Source organism: Lycium barbarum, unplaced genomic scaffold (genome assembly GCF_019175385.1).
Source record: "Lycium barbarum isolate Lr01 unplaced genomic scaffold, ASM1917538v2 unchr_scaffold_07, whole genome shotgun sequence".
Taxonomy (NCBI): domain Eukaryota; kingdom Viridiplantae; phylum Streptophyta; class Magnoliopsida; order Solanales; family Solanaceae; genus Lycium; species Lycium barbarum.
The window spans coordinates 315,749-333,604 of record NW_026843404.1 but is presented as its reverse complement, the minus strand read 5'-3'; the positions used below and the strand labels follow the sequence as shown (position 1 = coordinate 333,604).

At 35.8% G+C, this 17,856-nt stretch overlaps 1 protein-coding gene and 1 pseudogene across 3 annotated transcripts; both read left to right on the top strand.

Moving 5' to 3' along the window:
• Positions 1-6,254: 6,254 nt before the first annotated feature.
• Positions 6,255-11,968, top strand: LOC132625588 (TMV resistance protein N-like). Of its 3 annotated transcripts, none has more exons than XM_060340200.1 (5): positions 6,255-7,019; positions 7,298-8,393; positions 8,533-8,808; positions 8,935-10,175; positions 10,253-11,968. In XM_060340200.1, the coding sequence occupies exons 1-5, from the start codon at positions 6,532-6,534 to the stop codon at positions 10,308-10,310; spliced, it is 3,159 nt and encodes a 1,052-aa protein (XP_060196183.1). In that variant the 5' UTR covers positions 6,255-6,531; the 3' UTR covers positions 10,311-11,968. The 3 variants fall into 3 exon arrangements, 1 of the variants encoding a protein (XP_060196183.1); XR_009576918.1 differs by having other exon boundaries at positions 6,256-7,019; positions 8,935-10,587; positions 11,343-11,968; XR_009576917.1 differs by having other exon boundaries at positions 6,256-7,019; positions 8,935-10,587; positions 11,197-11,968.
• LOC132625594 (disease resistance protein Roq1-like) lies at positions 11,508-13,431 on the top strand (annotated as a pseudogene).
• The last annotated feature ends 4,425 nt before the right edge of the window (positions 13,432-17,856 follow it).

Sequence of the window (17,856 nt, the reverse complement as noted above, 5' to 3'; positions counted from 1 at the left end):
GTAACTAGAGGATATGATGTGATTAGTGTGAAACGGGAAAGCAAATATAAAATAAGAAAGACTTACAAAGTTCTATAGGGAAAATTTAGGATAAAAGTCAAGTGGTAACAAAAGTGAAAGCGAACACAGGAAGAGGAGGATTAATTGGAAGAAGAAGGAGTCAAGTTAAGACTAAGCGCACAAGGAAGAAAGTAATATTTCAACGGAAGAGCTCGCAATACAACTGACAACGGACAGCAAAGTAAGAGGAGAGTGAAGGCAATGACGTGGAATTATTACCTCGGGAAGCAACAGAAAGAGGAAATATTACAGGAATGACTATGTAAAGACCTGGAGTACGTTATAATGGATTAAAGCGAATCAACCAATGAAAGAGGCACGTGAGGAGCATAATTAAATAAGAGAACACTTGAGTAAGTATTGGGAGTTCAAGACCAGTTTAACATTCGAGGACGAATGTTCTAAAGGGGGGAAGAATGTTATACCCCGTATTTTTATACGTCAAATTATTCATAAGTTAATCGACATAAGTTAAGGACGGGATTATTTTGGGATATGTAATAGGAACTTTTAATTCTCAATTTTAATGAGTGCACGAGTGTTTATAAGTTTCAACTAGTATGAAAATATTAGTGGAGATTAGAGATTTATTTAACTATGATTAAGTTATTAAGTGGCACATATTGATTAATTAAAGTTAACCAAGTAAATTAGTGGGACATGTGTCAATGTTATGGGCTACATATATATGGTCATAAGATGACTCATAATACACCATTTCATTCACAAAATTCATCCATCAAAATAGAGTTAGTGAGAGAAGCTCTCAAACTAGAGAGAGAGAGAGAGAAGTTCGGTCACTGTTCACGACGCCGGAACTGTTCACGGCGGCTACTGTTCACACCGGACTGTTCACGACGGCGGAACTGTTCACGACACACTGTTCACGGCGTCACTATTCACGGCCAAGAGGAGAAAAATCCAACCTCATTTCTAGCCTTCCCAAAAATAATTCCTTGGTGTTAACCCACTATTTGGAGGTCCCTAAGTAGCGTGGAAGCATTATTGGAGCGATCAAACCATCCTTTTTTGTAAATCGCAAACCCTAACTTTCTTGTGGAGTAAAGAACAAAGGTAAAAATTTCTATTGTTTTATGGGATATAAATGTTTTATGCATATTGTGGTATGTTAATATGGATGAAATTGGTGAAATATCGTATGTTGGAAGTGGGTTGTGTGCTTGGGGAGTTAGCCGTGTAAATGGGGGTGTGATTGGGTTAATGAATAAAAAAAAAATTTGTAGCATGTTTGATTGTTGTAGAGTGGAGAAGAGAATACAAATCATTAATATATGTATATGTGTGTAGTGTGGCCGTGTATAGCCCCAATGTTTGGCAAAGGATGAATCAATATCGCTTAGTGTTTTAGTTGTCGTCGTTATGAATTCTAGTTTGGAAATGAGAGTTTAATGTCCCAAATTGATATGGTGAATATTGCGGACTGATTTGGAAAATTTTGTGAAATTAATGCAATCTTTATATTTATGAGAATTATATCGTTATAGTGTAGATTGTTGATACAAATCCTGACTTGAAAATGAGGAATGTGGTAAAGGGGCTGCTCTCGGTTTTGGGGCTGTTTTCGGCCCAATTTGGAGAAATTGTTGGATCGTTGGAAATATTATGTGAATTGTTTAGAATGTTCTTGAATGTTGTTAGTATGGGTTTGGGTTAGTATTTGAATGTATAGGCGTTGATGTTGGCTTGAAGGTAAGCCATTAATGGAATATTTGGAAAGTTGTCGAATGATGAAAAAGAGAGTATTAATGTAATATTGTCTTTCGGATTGGTTATTGGAGTTGCTAGGTTGGTTATTGTGGTTGTTGTTGTTGATTTTGAGCGAGTTAAATTCTCGGGATGGCCTATTTACAGGGGAAATGCTGCCGAATTTTCCATAGGATTTAGAGTTAGTTTGGAATGAATAATTGCTTAAGTGCCTATGGTTAATATTGGATATTCGTTGGCATATTTGTAGACCTTGAGGAGCCCGAGGCGTAGATTGGGATTAACTTTAGATCGGCTAGCTTGGAGTGCGTACGAGGTATGTAAAGTAACCTCCTTTCTTTTTGGCATGTCTTAGTTTTACATAGGCTAAATTAGAGCCTTAAGGAAATTCCAAATCCGAAATCCGAGCATGTTTTGATTCGTATATGTTCTTTGGCACTCTTATGTATGATTTGATGAAATATGAACCCTTATGTCTTTGAAATAATCGTTTTCCGAATTTTGCATAAAAAGGGTTCACTTTAAAGAAGTTCGTAATTTTTGGAATGCCATACCTTTCACAAATATGCTCGGATTACTCAAATATTTTTGTAGAAGTCTATATGACATAAGATATGTATGTTTTCTATAGGCGGGCCCGACTCGGGTAAATACCCACCCGTGGGTCCCGCGACTTTCCTTTATGAAATTTGGAAACTTTGGAAAGAATTTGTTAAGACTATTATTTCGATTTTCAAATATGATCATTTTTACTTATGTTTGAATTTATGATAATGATTTTATGCATATGACTACTCACGACTCTACTCGTGCGTTCTGTTATATCTTTCGCCGGTTCCCGGGCCGGTTCTGTTATCGTGCGCACTTTGATATACTCCGAAGTTATGTTGTGTTATGGTTCTCCGAGCTATTCGCTAATGAGGGTCGGGTTCCACATATATTTGGTGTTATGCTGTGTATGGCGTTATGTTGTGATGTGATATGTGACGGGGATACGGAGATTTGAAACTTTCTGGTGTTATGCTGTGTTATGGCGCCATCGACGGGAGGGCGACCATATTCTTCTGTACCCTATGCATGACTTACATGTTTGAAACTAAACATTTTGATATGATTGGATTTGTACTTATGTTCGGCACTTCTGCTTCGTTTATGTCTCAGGTTTGTTTTCTGTATATTCTGCTTTGCATACTCAGTACATATTTCGTACTGACCCCCTTTCTTCGGGGGGCTGCGTTTCATGCCCGCAGGTACAGACGCACAGTTTGGTGATCTACCCATTTAGGACATCCTCTTCTGCTGTTTGGAGTGCTCTTCTCATTTCAGAGCACACATTTTGGTATACATTTGTTCGCTATGTATATATGTATTTGTTCAGGGGTACGGCGGGGCCCTGTCCCGTCATATGATTCTGTCGGTCTGTTTAGAGGTCTGTGGACATGTTTGTGGGTTAGGGTCTTTCTGTATGGATGTATGTACATGTCGTTTGGGCGATCCTATACGCCGAGGCGGCCGGTCCGCATATGTTTATATATTGCTTGGTTAGCCCTGTGTGGCTTTTGTTGGTATTTTCTGCGTGCAGGGTATATTGGATAGTCCGTAAAACAAAGGAAACTCTGCCGAAATGTTTCTGGAAATTACCTAAATCTGAAATAAAGCCTTGTCGGCGTACATATATATCTGCATACGGTTGCGTTGAGATGTGTTTGAACAATTTGATATAGTTTGAGACGGCATATAGTAATTATGGCCGTATATGCTATCTGTTTGTGATTTGATTTGGATAAGTGTGTTACGATTTGATATGTTTGTCTGTCTGGGTGTCCAAGTAGGGCACCAGTCGCGGCCCACGGGGCTGGGTCGTGACATATATGATCATAACAGAAGCCTGGGGAGCAAAAAGCTGGCCGTTTCATTAAATGAAAAATATATATAAAAAAATTTGGAAAATTAAACATTTTTGGATTCGCTAAAGACCGAACATAGTGGTTTGAGTTCTATGCACTGAAAGTGTAGCAAATATTATAGAGTATCTGTTATTGTTTTACATAACTAACAAAATAATTCGTGTGTTCCGAATCAATATAAAAACTTCCTTTTAGACAAACACCAAAACACAAAAGATAAAATATACTATTAATATAAAAGAATTTACAATGTCAATGTATAAGTTAATTAAATCCATAAGAAAGTTAATATATTCAACCATTCCCACAAATGGTTAATTGTAGTTGAAAGATCGTTCATGCACTTATTTCTTGCATTTCCTGAGTGTGAGTGTGTGACTTCTTATAGTAAATGATTATAGAAAATGAGTTTGTTATCTTGTCAGAGATAGTTTTACTTTGTCATATATTTTTCTAATATTTGGAACACAAAATAAATTAATAAATATTTAAACTATGATTCATACTTAATATTGAGAGTTGAGACCCCGTGTTGTGGCTCCAAAAAAATTGTCAAACAAAAGATTCTAATTTCTAAATAGAAAGATTCTTTTCTTTTAATCCCTATTTATACTTTGACCAAAAATAAAATCTTTCTTTGAATTTAGAGTCATTCGACCTATTTATGACAAGTTTGTTAGCAGATTCATTAATTTGTAGGTTTAGTCAATCAATCATCTAGATGGTTTTGAAGAAGACAACATCTAGTTTTAATTATAATTGGGTCATCACCACCAACTTTGTCAACTTAACTTGACTTCCTCTAATTTCAATTTTAGAACATTCAACTCAATCTACCACACATTTAATTTTGCCGCGTATAATGATAATAACGTAGACACCTTCAGACTTGAATAGTGCGTTTTATTAAGCCTTCACTCTGCATATTTATGAATACATATATATTATTCAGAGTCCTCTTATAACCACTGGCATGCGTTAATATTGTGATATAGAAAATTTTTTACGAGGAATGCCAAATCATACTTGTGTGAGGCATTTGCTTGATTGACAAATGGACTGATGTAGATCCCACTTTCCAAGCAATCAAAGACTCACATTCCATTCTTCTCTTTGCAGTTCACTATTTGGTTTTTTCCTTTCTTTTGTGCAACGGCTCTTCGCTATTTTATACTCCTTCCGGATAAAAAAAGAATTCATTTAGTCATTTACACATTCCTTAAAAAATTATTCACTCCAAAAAAAAAATATGTAAATTGACTAAATTATCTCTAATTAAATGGACATTGGGACTTGATCACATAACACTTAATAGGGGTAAATCTGGAAAGATAAGGTAAATTATTTCTTGATTTAATAAGTGGACACTTTTTTTTACCCAAGAAATAAAGACTAAGTGAACACTTTTTTTTATTCGGAGAAATTATCAATTATTTCTCTCTTTTCTTAAATTTTCACGCTCTTTCTTATAGTCCTATCAAACAAATGGATCGATATCATTATTATTTATTCATCTACCTTTCTTTATTCATATACTCTTCTGTCCTTTCACAAATTCATATGGTTGGCTCTTTCTTTTGCCATTAATCCATGTACTCCTCAACCAAAACAACAAGGAAAAAGAAATCCTTGTACTCCAGAACAAAAATTTAAATATGTGAAAGTTTTCATTTCACATTTCAAACAATTAAATCAAACCCCAAAGGACCTCAAAAAGATAAATTTTGAATAAGAAACTCACACAAAATTTATATTTGCGATATTCACCGGTAGACACCAATGCGACAATAAAACTATTCCCTCCGTCTCTAAAAGATTGTCTTGATTCGAATTTTGAGGGTCAAACTAACTAATAATCGTTGTAAATTCAGACGTAAAAATTTTATTTTTTTTGAAATAAAATTACATATTTAGAAACTACATAAAAAGTATTATAAGTCACAATAGTTAACAATTCAAAATATTTAGAAAGCATTTAAAAAAACTATCGAAAATATTTAGAAAGTATTTGAAAAAATTATCATCAGAGAAAATATCTTTGACTGTCCAAATAGTAACTAAGATAGTCTTCACCAAATTAAAGTCACATAACTATATTTTCCAAACAAGAAAATCACAAAAAATTTCACCTTACTAAAAGAAAGTCAAAATTGCTCGAAAACCCAACCTTTCAATTAGTGATAAATTTTCACTCTACATTTTAACTTTTTATTTTATTTTTAATCTAACAAGTACGAATCCAATTAACAGAGGACCGACTTGACCCAATTTTTTAACCTTTCGATAGGTGATAGATAATCCATCAAAAAAGTTATAATTATATAACTTTATAAAAATTTATCCATCTTTTAAAATTTTTTAGGGAACACAGAAAAAAATCTGGATTAATATTAATCCATTTACGTCTATTTGATTTTGATAAAAGAAAAGCAAGACTATGAAAAGAGAAGTGGAGACAAAATACAAAAGAGGATTGGAGAATTTGAGGAAATGAAGCAAAAAGAGAGAGAGAGAGTGCTGACAAGGGTACCCACAAAACACTTGTCAAAAGCAAAGGGTGCCCTGGTTTCAGGATAGAGGCAAAAGAGAAACAACCTGATGGGTAACAGAAATGAGGCCCACACACTACTTTTTCAAAAAATAATCTCCTCACATGCCAAGTCATATTTGTGCCTCACCCGCCATAAAACTTTTAGTAATATAGTTGGTTACTTCCTTTCCTCTACTAGCTTCTTGTTTTATTGTCCTCAATTAGATCACAAATTTGCCTTGAGACGAATTAAGTAACAAAATATTAGTGCCAAGTTTTGTTTGATCATTTACTTTTTCAGCCGCAAGAATGAATCAACAGAAAAGCTCTTTGCAGGTTTCTCCTCTTATTCCATGGAGTTATGATGTTTTCTTGAGCTTTAGAGGTGAAGATGTACGCAAAACTTTTGTTGATCATCTGTACGTTGCTCTGCAACAAAAGGGAATTCATACCTTCAAAGATGATGAGAAATTAGAGAAAGGCAAGTCCATTTCACCTGACCTTGTGAAAGCAATTGAAGAGTCAAGGATAGCTTTGATTATATTCTCCGAAAGCTATGCTAATTCAACATGGTGTTTAGATGAATTAACAAAGATCATGGAGTGCAAGAATGTAAAAGGACAAATTGTCCTTCCAGTGTTTTATGATGTAGATCCATCAACAGTGAGGAAACAAAAAAAAAGCTTTGGAGAAGCATTTAGAAACCATGAAGACTGTTTCAAGGTGCAAAAATGGAGAGCAGCATTGGAGGAAGCAGCTAATTTATCTGGCTGGGATTTGCCAAATACTGACAATGCGTAAGTATCACTGCCAATGTTAAAATATGTCTACAATTGTTTGATAGATGTCTCAACTGAATTGTTTGGGAATCTTAAGTAGGAAATGAGCATCTAAATCTGTGAAAACTTCATTTAGATCAAGTTGGGAAAGAGAAAATCCAGCTTAATTGAGATTTAGGCAAGTTATTGTCTGAGAGATTACTTATCCTTGTAGAACAAAAGAAAAGCTTTTTTGATAAGTGAAGTTTTTACTATGCCATAAAACAGATTTTTAAGATATCCTTTGTGGTATGCAGGCATGAAGCTAGAGTCGTAAAGCAAATTGTGGAAGATATAATGGCTAAATTGGGTGGACAGACACATGCAAGCAATGCTGAAAATCTTGTTGGGATGGAGTCACACCTGCAAAAAGTGTATAAAATGCTTCAGGTCGGGTATGGTGGAGTTCGTTTCGTTGGAATATGGGGTATGAGCGGAGTGGGGAAGACAACTCTAGCGAGAGTTATTTATGATAATATTCGGGGTCAATTTGAAGGTGCATGTTTTCTTCATGAAGTTAGAGACCGTTCAACAAAACAGGGCCTGAAGTGCTTGCAGGAGATACTTCTTTCTGAGATCCTTTTCCTAAAAGATCTAAGGATCAACAATTTATATGAAGGAGCTAATATGCAAAAACAAAGACTACAATGCAAAAAGGTTCTTCTTGTTCTTGATGATGTTGATCACATAGATCAGTTATACGCTTTAGCTGGTGAGCGGGAATGGTTTGGTCCCGGAAGTAGAGTCATCATAACAACTAAGGACAAACACTTGCTTGTTAAGCATGAGGTGGAAAAGATATATAGAACGAGAGCGTTAAATGAAGATGAAAGTTTGCAGCTTTTTAAACTGTATGCTTTCAAGAAAAATTATCATAAAAAGGAATTCATGGATCTCTCAGCTCAAGTGATAAGGTATACTGCTGGACTCCCCTTGGCTTTGAAGGTCTTGGGCAGCTTCTTGTATGGAAGAGATTTGGCTGAGTGGAGAAGTGAAGTGGAACGATTGAACCAACTACCTGAAGATGAAATACTGAAGCAACTCGAACTAAGTTTCAATGGACTCAACAACATTGAACAAAAGATATTCTTAGACATTGTGTGTTTCTTCACAGGGAAGAAGAAAACTGCAGTGACGAGAATACTTGAGAGTTATAATTTCAGCCCTGTTATCGGCATAAAAGTTCTCATGGAGAAATCTTTGATTACTATCTCAAAAGGTCGAATTTTAGTGCACCAATTGATTCAAGAAATGGGCTGGCACATTGTTTGTCGAGAAGCTTCCGATAATCCAAGAAGATATAGTAGGTTGTGGATGTCCAAAGATATTTCTCATGTACTTACAAGAAATATGGTAAGTTTTTTGCAAAAATATGAATTCTTACATAATCTGTGCAAGCAATAATATGGCGCGGTAGCGTTATATACATCAATTCCCTTATTTTTCTTGTTTTTCTTCTCCTTTTTTATCCACCTTTATTCTTGCTAATCAGGGCACAGAAAACATTGAAGGCATATCACTGAACTTGACCAATACAGAAGAAATTAATGTTATTCGCACAGCCTTCATGCAGATGACCAGACTAAGGTTTCTAAAACTCAAGAATGCATCTGTTTGTCAGGGTCCTGATTTTCTTCCTGGTGAGTTGAGGTGGCTTGATTGGCACAGATATCCTTCAAAAAATATGCCAATTAGCTTTCAGGGAGAGCTGCTTGTTGGTTTGAAATTGAAAAATAGCCGCATCATACAACTATGGAAAGTCTCTAAGGTTGATATTAACTTACCCATTAATTTTCCTATAGGTTGGTTGGATCGATGAAAATGACTGATATTTGTTCAAATACCAACTTTAGGCTTTTCTTTTCCTCTATTGTTTTTTGTTTCGTTGTGACAGGTTCTATGGAATTTGAAGTACATCAACCTTAGCCATTCACAGAAGCTAATAAGGACCCCAGATTTCTCAGGTACCCCTAATCTTGAAAGGTTGGTTCTTGAGGAGTGTACAAGTTTGGTAGAAATCAAATTTTCTGTTAAAGATCTTGGAAAGCTAGTGCTGCTGAATCTGAAGAACTGCAGAAATTTAAAGACCTTACCGAAGAGTATTCAACTGGAAAGTCTTGAGGTTTTGATCCTATCAGGCTGCTTAAAACTCAAAACATTCCCAGAGATAAAAGAAAAAATGAATTGTTTATCAGAACTGTACTTGGAAGGAACTGCTTTAAGAGAACTACCCGCATCAATTGAGAACCTTTCAGGAGTTAGTTTGATAAATCTAAGTTACTGCAAGCATCTTGAGAATCTTCCAAGCAGTATTTTTAGATTGAAGTGTCTAAGAAGACTTGCTCTATCGGGGTGCTCAAGACTCGAAAGACTATCAGATGACGTGGGACTTTTAGTGGTTTTAGAGGAGCTCCACTGTGATGGCACAGCCATCCGAACAATTCCCTCCTCTATTTCTCTGCTAAAGAACCTTAAGCACTTATCTTTTAGTGGATTTAATGCTTTGGGTTTACAAGTAGGCAGCTCAATCTTCTCCTCTTGGCTTCCAGGAAAAGGCCAAAACTCCATGGGTCTAATTATTTCTCATTTATCGAGTCTTTGTTCATTGACAACGTTGGATATTAGTTACTGCAATATCTCAGATGGAGGCGCCCTATGTAATCTTGGGTGCTTATCATCTTTGGTGGAATTGAATCTTAGTGGTAACAATTTTACCAATATTCCAGCTCCAAGCATCAGTGGTCTTACCAGACTCATACGCCTTGAATTAGTTGGCTGTAGGAAGCTTGTGAGTTTTCCAGAGCTTCCTCAATGTATAGAAGAGGTGCATGCCGATGAATGTACATCTTTGGAGAGCAGAGATAAATTAGTCAAATATCCAATGTTGCGCCGAGTTTACGTTGGACAATGTTCTCTTCGTGGTGCTGATGATAGCATCCATGGAAACCTATTAAAGATCAATAACCAAGCCTTGGGAGCTTCTAGAAGGCCTATGATAAGATCCAATACAAAGGAACTTAAAGACAAGTTAATTCCTTTAATAGAGCAGACCCAAGATAAAAAATGGGCAGTCCGGTGCACTAAGCTCCCGCTATACGCGGGGTCCGGGGAAGGGTCGGACCACAAGTTTCTAGTGTACGCAGCCTTACCTTGCTTTTTTGCAAGAGTCTTTTTCCACAGCTCGAACCCGTGACCTCCTGGTCACATGGCAGCAACTTTACCAGTTACGCCAAGACTTCCCTTCAGAGCAGACCCAAGATATATTTGTGAATTCAATATTTGCGGCTCCGGATCAGAGATTCCCAAGTGGTTTACGTATAAAAACTTGGGGAAATATTTTTCAGTGACCATTCCCGAGTCAGTCTGATATGTTTGATCCTCCAAGAAGCGCACTGCATAAAAGTACACACTTCCCAGTGACTTGACTAATCTCCTTAAACTACTTGCCTGTCAATTTCTTCTCTTGAATAAACTTCACATTGGTGAAGATCTCAGCAGACAGCTCAATTGCTTGGTTGAAACCGTTTTGATAGGAGACGAGCAAAAAGTAAGGCTGATAGTGTAACTGAAATTTGTGTTCTTTTTTCTGCCGTTGTTGTTTTCTCTTGATAGATAGAGATTTTTACTGCATAGAAGAATTATGTTGTTTTGATTTACCTACGTCATCAATAACGCCCTCTTACCAGTCCGCTAATTTCATTTTGTAAGGGAAAATCTTAACGAGGTCTTATTGTGAATAAAAAAAGATAGTCAAACTGAAAGCTGCCGACTTCAATGAAGTCATATTAAACAATACTGCAAAATGGTTAGTTGTCTCCATGTGCTAAATTCATGCTGCCTAGTGCTTGCTTTAAATATTCATTTGTTGACTGACTTCCTCAATATTTTCTTCAATACACTTGGTTTCCTGGAAGATGACTAATATACAATAATTTGGATGCAGTTTCAATTAGTATATTGCCACCTTTTGTCCTGCGTATATAATTATTGTAATAGTGAAGCACCTCTGCCAAAATAAGAGTTGGTGCTAGTTAGATATTAATCAGAGTCCTAAGTATAATTGTTAATTACTTATCATAGAGCTAGCTAGCCCAGTTCCTTTCCTCTTCTCCAGCTTATTTTTTGAAGCAAGATTGTTGTTCATTTACTTTTTCAGACCACAAGAATGACGGAGAAGAGCTCTTCTTCTTCCTCTACTTCCCCTAATCATACTTTTCGGTGGATTACGATGTTTTCTTAAGTTTTAGAGGCGAAGATGTACGCAAAACATTTGTTGACCATCTGTATGTTGCTCTGCAACAGAAGGGTATTCATACCTTCAAAGATGATGAGAAGTTAAGAGAGAGGCAAGTCCATTTCACCAGATCTTATGAGAGCGATCGAAGAGTCAAGGATAGTCTTGATCATTTTTTCCAAAAACTATGCTAGTTCAACATGGTGTTTAGATGAATTAACAAAGATCATGGAATGCAACAAACAAAAAGGACAAATTGTCCTTCCGGTGTTCTATATGATGTAGATCCATCAACAGTGAGGAAACAAAAGTCTAGCTTTGGAGAAGCATTTAGCAATCACGAAGCCAGTGGCTGCTTAAAGGATAAGAAGGTGCAAAAATGGAGGTCAGCATTGGAGGAAGCTGCTAATTTATCCGGCTGGGATTTGCCAAATACTGCCAATGCGCAAGTATCATGAAACCAATCTCATCCTGATAATTGTTCATTACTCACTAAATTCTTGGATCATTTCTATTTGGCATCACAAGGGCCATTAGACTAGGTAGATTTAGTTTTGTAATCCATTATAAATGTTACTTTAGCTATGACTTATTTTCTATAGGAGATCGGTAGAAAATAATCTGTAAAAGTAACACATGAAATTCCCTATTCAAATTGTAAGTAGGCTGGCATATATGTTCATTTCCACACTAAGACTAGATCCATGCTACATATCATGAAAAGGAGAGAATTGTTTTTAAACCACAATGTTGTACAGACAAAAGTATTTTCTATAAATGAAGTTTTTACCACGCGACAAACAGAATTTTTAAGACATTTGTGGTATTCAGGCATGAAGCTGGAGTCATAAAGCAAATTGTGGAAGATATAATCGCTAAATTGGGTGGACAGATACATGCAAGTAACACTGAAGATCTAGTTGGAATGGAGTCACACATGCAAGAAGTGTATAAAATGCTTCAGGTCGGGTCTGCTGAAGTTTGCTTCCTTGGGATATTGGGAATAGGCGGAGTGGGGAAGACAACTCTAGTGAGAGTCATTTATGATAATATTCGGAGTAAGTTTGAAGGTTCATGTTTTCTTCATGACGTTGGAGACCGTTCATCAAAACATGGCCTAGAGCGATTGCAAGAGATACTTCTTTCGGAGATCCTTGTCATAAAAGACCTAAGGATCAACAATATATTTGAAGGAGCTAATATGCTAAAACAGAGACTACGGTACAAAAATGTTCTTCTAGTTCTTGATGATGTTGATCACATGGATCGGTTAGATGCTTTAGCTGGGAAGCGTGAATGGTTTGGTCCCGGAAGTAGAATCATCATAACAACTAAAGACAAACACTTGCTCCTAAGCATGATGTGGAAAAGATATACAGAATGAGAACATTAAGTGAAGATGAAAGTTTACAACTCTTTAAACAGTACGCCTTCAAGAACAAACATCCAAGCACGAAATTTGAAGATCTCTCAGCTCAAGTGATAAAGCATACTGGTGGACTCCCCTTGGCTCTGAAAGTCGTGGGCAGTTTCCTGTACGGAAGAGATTTGACTGAATGGATGAGTGAAGTGGAACGGTTGAAACAAATCCAACAAGAAGAAATTTTAAGAAATGGGAACGAAGTTGAAGTATTGGGCAAAAGTTTTTCCTAGATATTGTGTGCTTCTCAGTCCTGTCATTAACTTTCGATGAATATATGTTTCAAAGATTCACATTGAAAAGAGTTACGGTGAAAGGAGGGAAAAAACGGTGAGAGAAATTGGGTGGATTTTTTCGTTAAATCTTGTATAACGAAATAAAGAGAAAGGGGAAAGTGTTATAAATATCTCAAATTAGTGGATATCCATTAAGTTAGAAATATCTCAAAATATCCCAAAATATCTCAAAATATCCCATGTCCTGTTGCTTCTATAAATAGGATGCACAGATGCAATGTTGAAAGAGCAGAAGTAATATAATCTGATATCTCTCTACATATTCTCTCTACATATTTCTTCTGTGTATTTACTTCATAGTTTTTATTTTATAACACGTTATCAGCACGAGTCTCAACCATCTTGAGCAAATACTTTGAAAGCCTCGAAGTTGCTGAAGGCCTTATGCCAATATTCTACTGGAAGGTTAGTTCGCAAATATGAATTGATTAAATGAGTTTATATCCGTGAACACCAGAAGTGGTAATATTTTACGGGCTTATTGTGTTTATGGTTGAAGATGTGTTAGAGAAAAATTCTCCACATTATATGTATGCCTCGATTTGCTCCTGAAGTAGCAATATCTTAAAAGAGGCTGTAAGCTATCACGATTGGATATGCTTAAGGCACGTTCAGATAATTATGTTTTATTCCTGAAGAATTAAAACTTTTGATAAATGTTGCAAGTACAGATCCATTCTCTGAAATGAATGTGATAGTATGTCGTAACACCTATAAATATAAACGTGCATTTGATTGTGAAAATATCATGATTCATCTCCAGAAGAGCTAGAATAATTGAGAAGAAATATTCTGAATAATTTTGCTTTTCTCTCGAAGTACTAAACTCATAATTTTGCTCCACGAGTAGCAAACTTTGAATTCTACTCCAGAAGTAGTAAGCCTATGTATTTTACTCCTGAAGTAGTAAGGCTTTTAATTCTACTCCTGAAATAGTACAACTTTGAAAGCTACTCCCGAAGTAGTAGAATTCAGAAATTTACTCCTGAATTAGTCAACCTTTAAACTTTACTTCCGAAGTGGTAAAACTTGAAACTTTACTCCCGAAGCAGTAAAACTCTGAAACTTTACTCCTGAAGCAGAAATAATTACCAAAATATCTGAGAAATATTCTGAAGCAATGTCTTCTTGTGTTTGAGCAAAATAACGAGCTATTGATGAGCATCGTATTTCAAGCACATTTAAATAATCAGGTTTCATTCCCCGAAGTGAATGAACAAATACCACAACTTATCTCCTGGAGGGATAAAATACAAGGAATGTAGATGTTATATTTTTGTGGTATGAAATTCAGACATTGCTATACGTACCTGTCGTACGTCGAAACATATTAAAGTATCATTCTAAGGAAAAGGGAGCAGAGTAGAATGGTTCTGCTATAACCACATTAATACATTATGGTTAGTTGTTATTGATTTCCTCGAAGGAAATACCAATTAATGTATTTTCCCCTGAAGGAATTAATAACTATGTGGTTGCCTCTTTGATACAAAATGCTCAGATGTTAATGATGAATCTCCCTGAAGGAGATGTTTGAAATATTGAAGTTTAGAATTCAATGTTTATTTCGTGACACCAGTAGTGTCGAAATTTATTTTCATGGTACCAAAAGTATTTAAGAAATATTTGGTAATAGAAATTAATGATCAAAGGCTCCAGAAGAGCTAATTATTTATTTACAAGTATCAGGACACTAGTAGTGTCCAAATAATATCTGATTATGATAGATAAATTGAAGTCTCTCGAAGAGGCTATATGTGATAGCACCATTTATCAGAGATCATAATTATTTCGATCGGAAAATAAATTATAGTAAACCTGAAGTTTACTAGCGAGAAAAATGGTCATCATATTGAGACTACAGATGATTGGAAGATTGAATATCTCCAACTTATTACGGGTAGGGTCACGTGTGTAAAGCGTTACCCGAGCATGATGAGATCGCATGTCACAATAAACCAGAAGTTTTGACATAAAATTTCATGCAATAGTAAACCAGAAGTTTATTAAAAGAAATAGCACTCGTCATAGTAAACTTGAAGTTTACGGGTACAGATAATTTTATCAGTTGACAAGACCATTTTGATCGTCCTGATTTAAATCTGATGTGCTAATTGAGTATTAAAAACATATTGAAGAACTAGAAGATTCTTCAAGAATTTGTTTGTGTTGCTTGTTCTCATGTAAGTTGATTACACCAGCTAATGTTGGGACTGAATCCCCAAAATTCTGAAAAATATAAAAGGTGAATGTGGGCCCCTTCACCTGCAATGTGATGTCTTAAATAGATGCATCTATTTAAGACATTCACATGTATGTTTATTGTCAACTGGTAGTTTGACATTTACAAAGTTGCTTGCTCAAAATAATTGAGTTGGAAGCACAATTTTCAGAATATGTAATCAAGACAATCATCTTGATAATGCTGGTTTATATCTAAGTTGGTTTGGCATTGGATGCCTCCATAATACAGCTAAACAATTGCTTATGAGAACAGAGTTTCAGATGTTGGTCTGAGTATGATATATTGCATACAACAGCACTTGTATGCTTCAGATCATTAAATTTTGATAAATTCTCCCCTCATATTTGGTTCAGGGTCAGGAACTAGATATTTCCATCTTTTAGCATTTGATGTGCGGTACATGATTAATGGATATATCATGATGCACACAGATGGATTTTTCCAAAGAAAATGGGGACATATGTCACTAAAATTAGGGGGAGATAATAAGCAGCTAAGAAATATGTTGTGAATTATCATCAGTATGATCCTCAGATAATTCAAATCAAATGCTGGAAGCATTTGCTGACCCAACTATTTCATATTTTATCTGCAAAATGCTCTTAATGTCCCTGAAGGACAAAGTCTATAGCGTGCATGGAGCATGGTAGACCAATCGGTTCCAAATATAATAATCCTTGAAAAAGGGAGGAGCGAATGATCATAATAAGGAGGCAATGTGCTCTTGAAGAGCTACGACATAACACTTCATAAACCTTATGGGAGGTTCAGGTACCTGAAAATAATGAAGTGATGAGATCTCAGTAAGTTATGTCGAATTGCGAACCGATACAACATGATATCTTGTCGACAATATACAATATAGCGCGCAATATTGTATAAGGTCGTGAGGATTTGATTTCTATGTCTCTTAAAGCATGTTGACGTAGAATAATTACCAAGTAAAATGATGCATCTTGGTAAACGTAATGTTTATTGGGCCAGCAGTCCAAACAACAGAAGATGTCACATTATTTATACTGATGGATGCTGTCACGGCCTATGTGGCTTACTTGATGAAATTTATATGAAAATTCCTGAAGGATATAAAATGCCTGAAGCATTTGGTTTAAAGTCTCGGGAAATGTATTCAATCAGATTACACAGATCATTATATGGTTTAAAACAATCAGGGCGTATGTGGTATAATCGCCTAAGTGAGTACTTGATAAATGAAGGATATATAAATGATGCCATTTGTCCATGTGTTTTTATTAAGAAAACAAAATCAAGGTTCATTATACTTGCTGTTTATGTTGATGACATAAACCTCGTTGGAACTCCAGAAGAGCTCCAAAAGGCGATTGAATATTTGAAGAAAGAATTTGAGATGAAAGATCTCGGAAAGACAAAACTCTGTCTTGGTCTGCAAATTGAACATTTCGAAAAAGGGATCTTTATACATCAATCTGCCTATACTGAGAAAGTTTTAAATCGGTTTTACATGGACAATGCGCATCCTTTAAGTACTCCTATGGTTGTTCGCTCACTTGAAGTGAGCAAAGATCCGTTCCGACCTCAGGAAGAAAACGAAGAGCTACTTGGTACTGAAGTACCATATCTTAGTGCAATAGGTGCACTTATGTATCTTGCTAATGCTACAAGACCTGACATAGTATTTTCTGTTAATTTGCTAGCAAGATATAACTCTTCTCCTACACGGAGGCATTGGAACAGGATTAAGCATATATTGCGATATCTGAAGGGAACTAGCGATATGGGTCTGTTTTATACTAACAAAGGTAGTACAGATCTTGTTGGTTATGCAGATGTAGGTTATTTATCTGATCCACATAAAGCTCGATCTCAAACGGGCTATCTGTTTACATGCGGAGGTACTGCTATATCATGGCGATCGACCAAGCAGTCCATTGTTGCTACTTCTTCAAATCATGCTGAGATAATCGCTATTCATGAAGCAAGTAGAGAATGTGTGTGGTTGAGATCAGTGATACATTTCATCAGAGAAAGATGTGGCTTGAAGTGTGATACAAAAATACCCACAATATTATATGAAGATAATGCTGCATGCATAGCTCAATTAAAAGGAGGTTTCATAAAAGGAGATAGAACAAAACACATTTCACCAAAGTTATTTTTCACACATGATCTCCAGAAGAATGGTGATATTGATGTGCAACAAATCCGTTCAAGTGACAATCCTGCAGATTTGTTCACTAAATCTTTGCCAACTTCAACTCTTGAGAAGATGATATTCAAGATTGGAATGCAAAGACTCCGACATCTGAATCTTGGTTTTCGTCAGGGGGAGTGAAATACGCGTTGTACTCTTTTTTCCTTAACCAAGTTTTGTCCTATTGGGTTTTCTTGGTAAGGTTTTTAATGAGGCAGCTCTCAAAGCGTATTTCTAGATATGTGTACTCTTTTTCCTTCATTAGGACTTTTTCCCACAGGGTTTTTTTTTTAATAAGATTTTAACGAGGTACATCATCTATTAATGGACATCCAAGGGGGAGTGTTATAAATATCCCAAATTAGTGGATATCCATTAAGTTAGAAATATCTCAAAATATCCCAAAATATCTCAAAATATCCCATGTCTTGTTGTTTCTATAAATAGG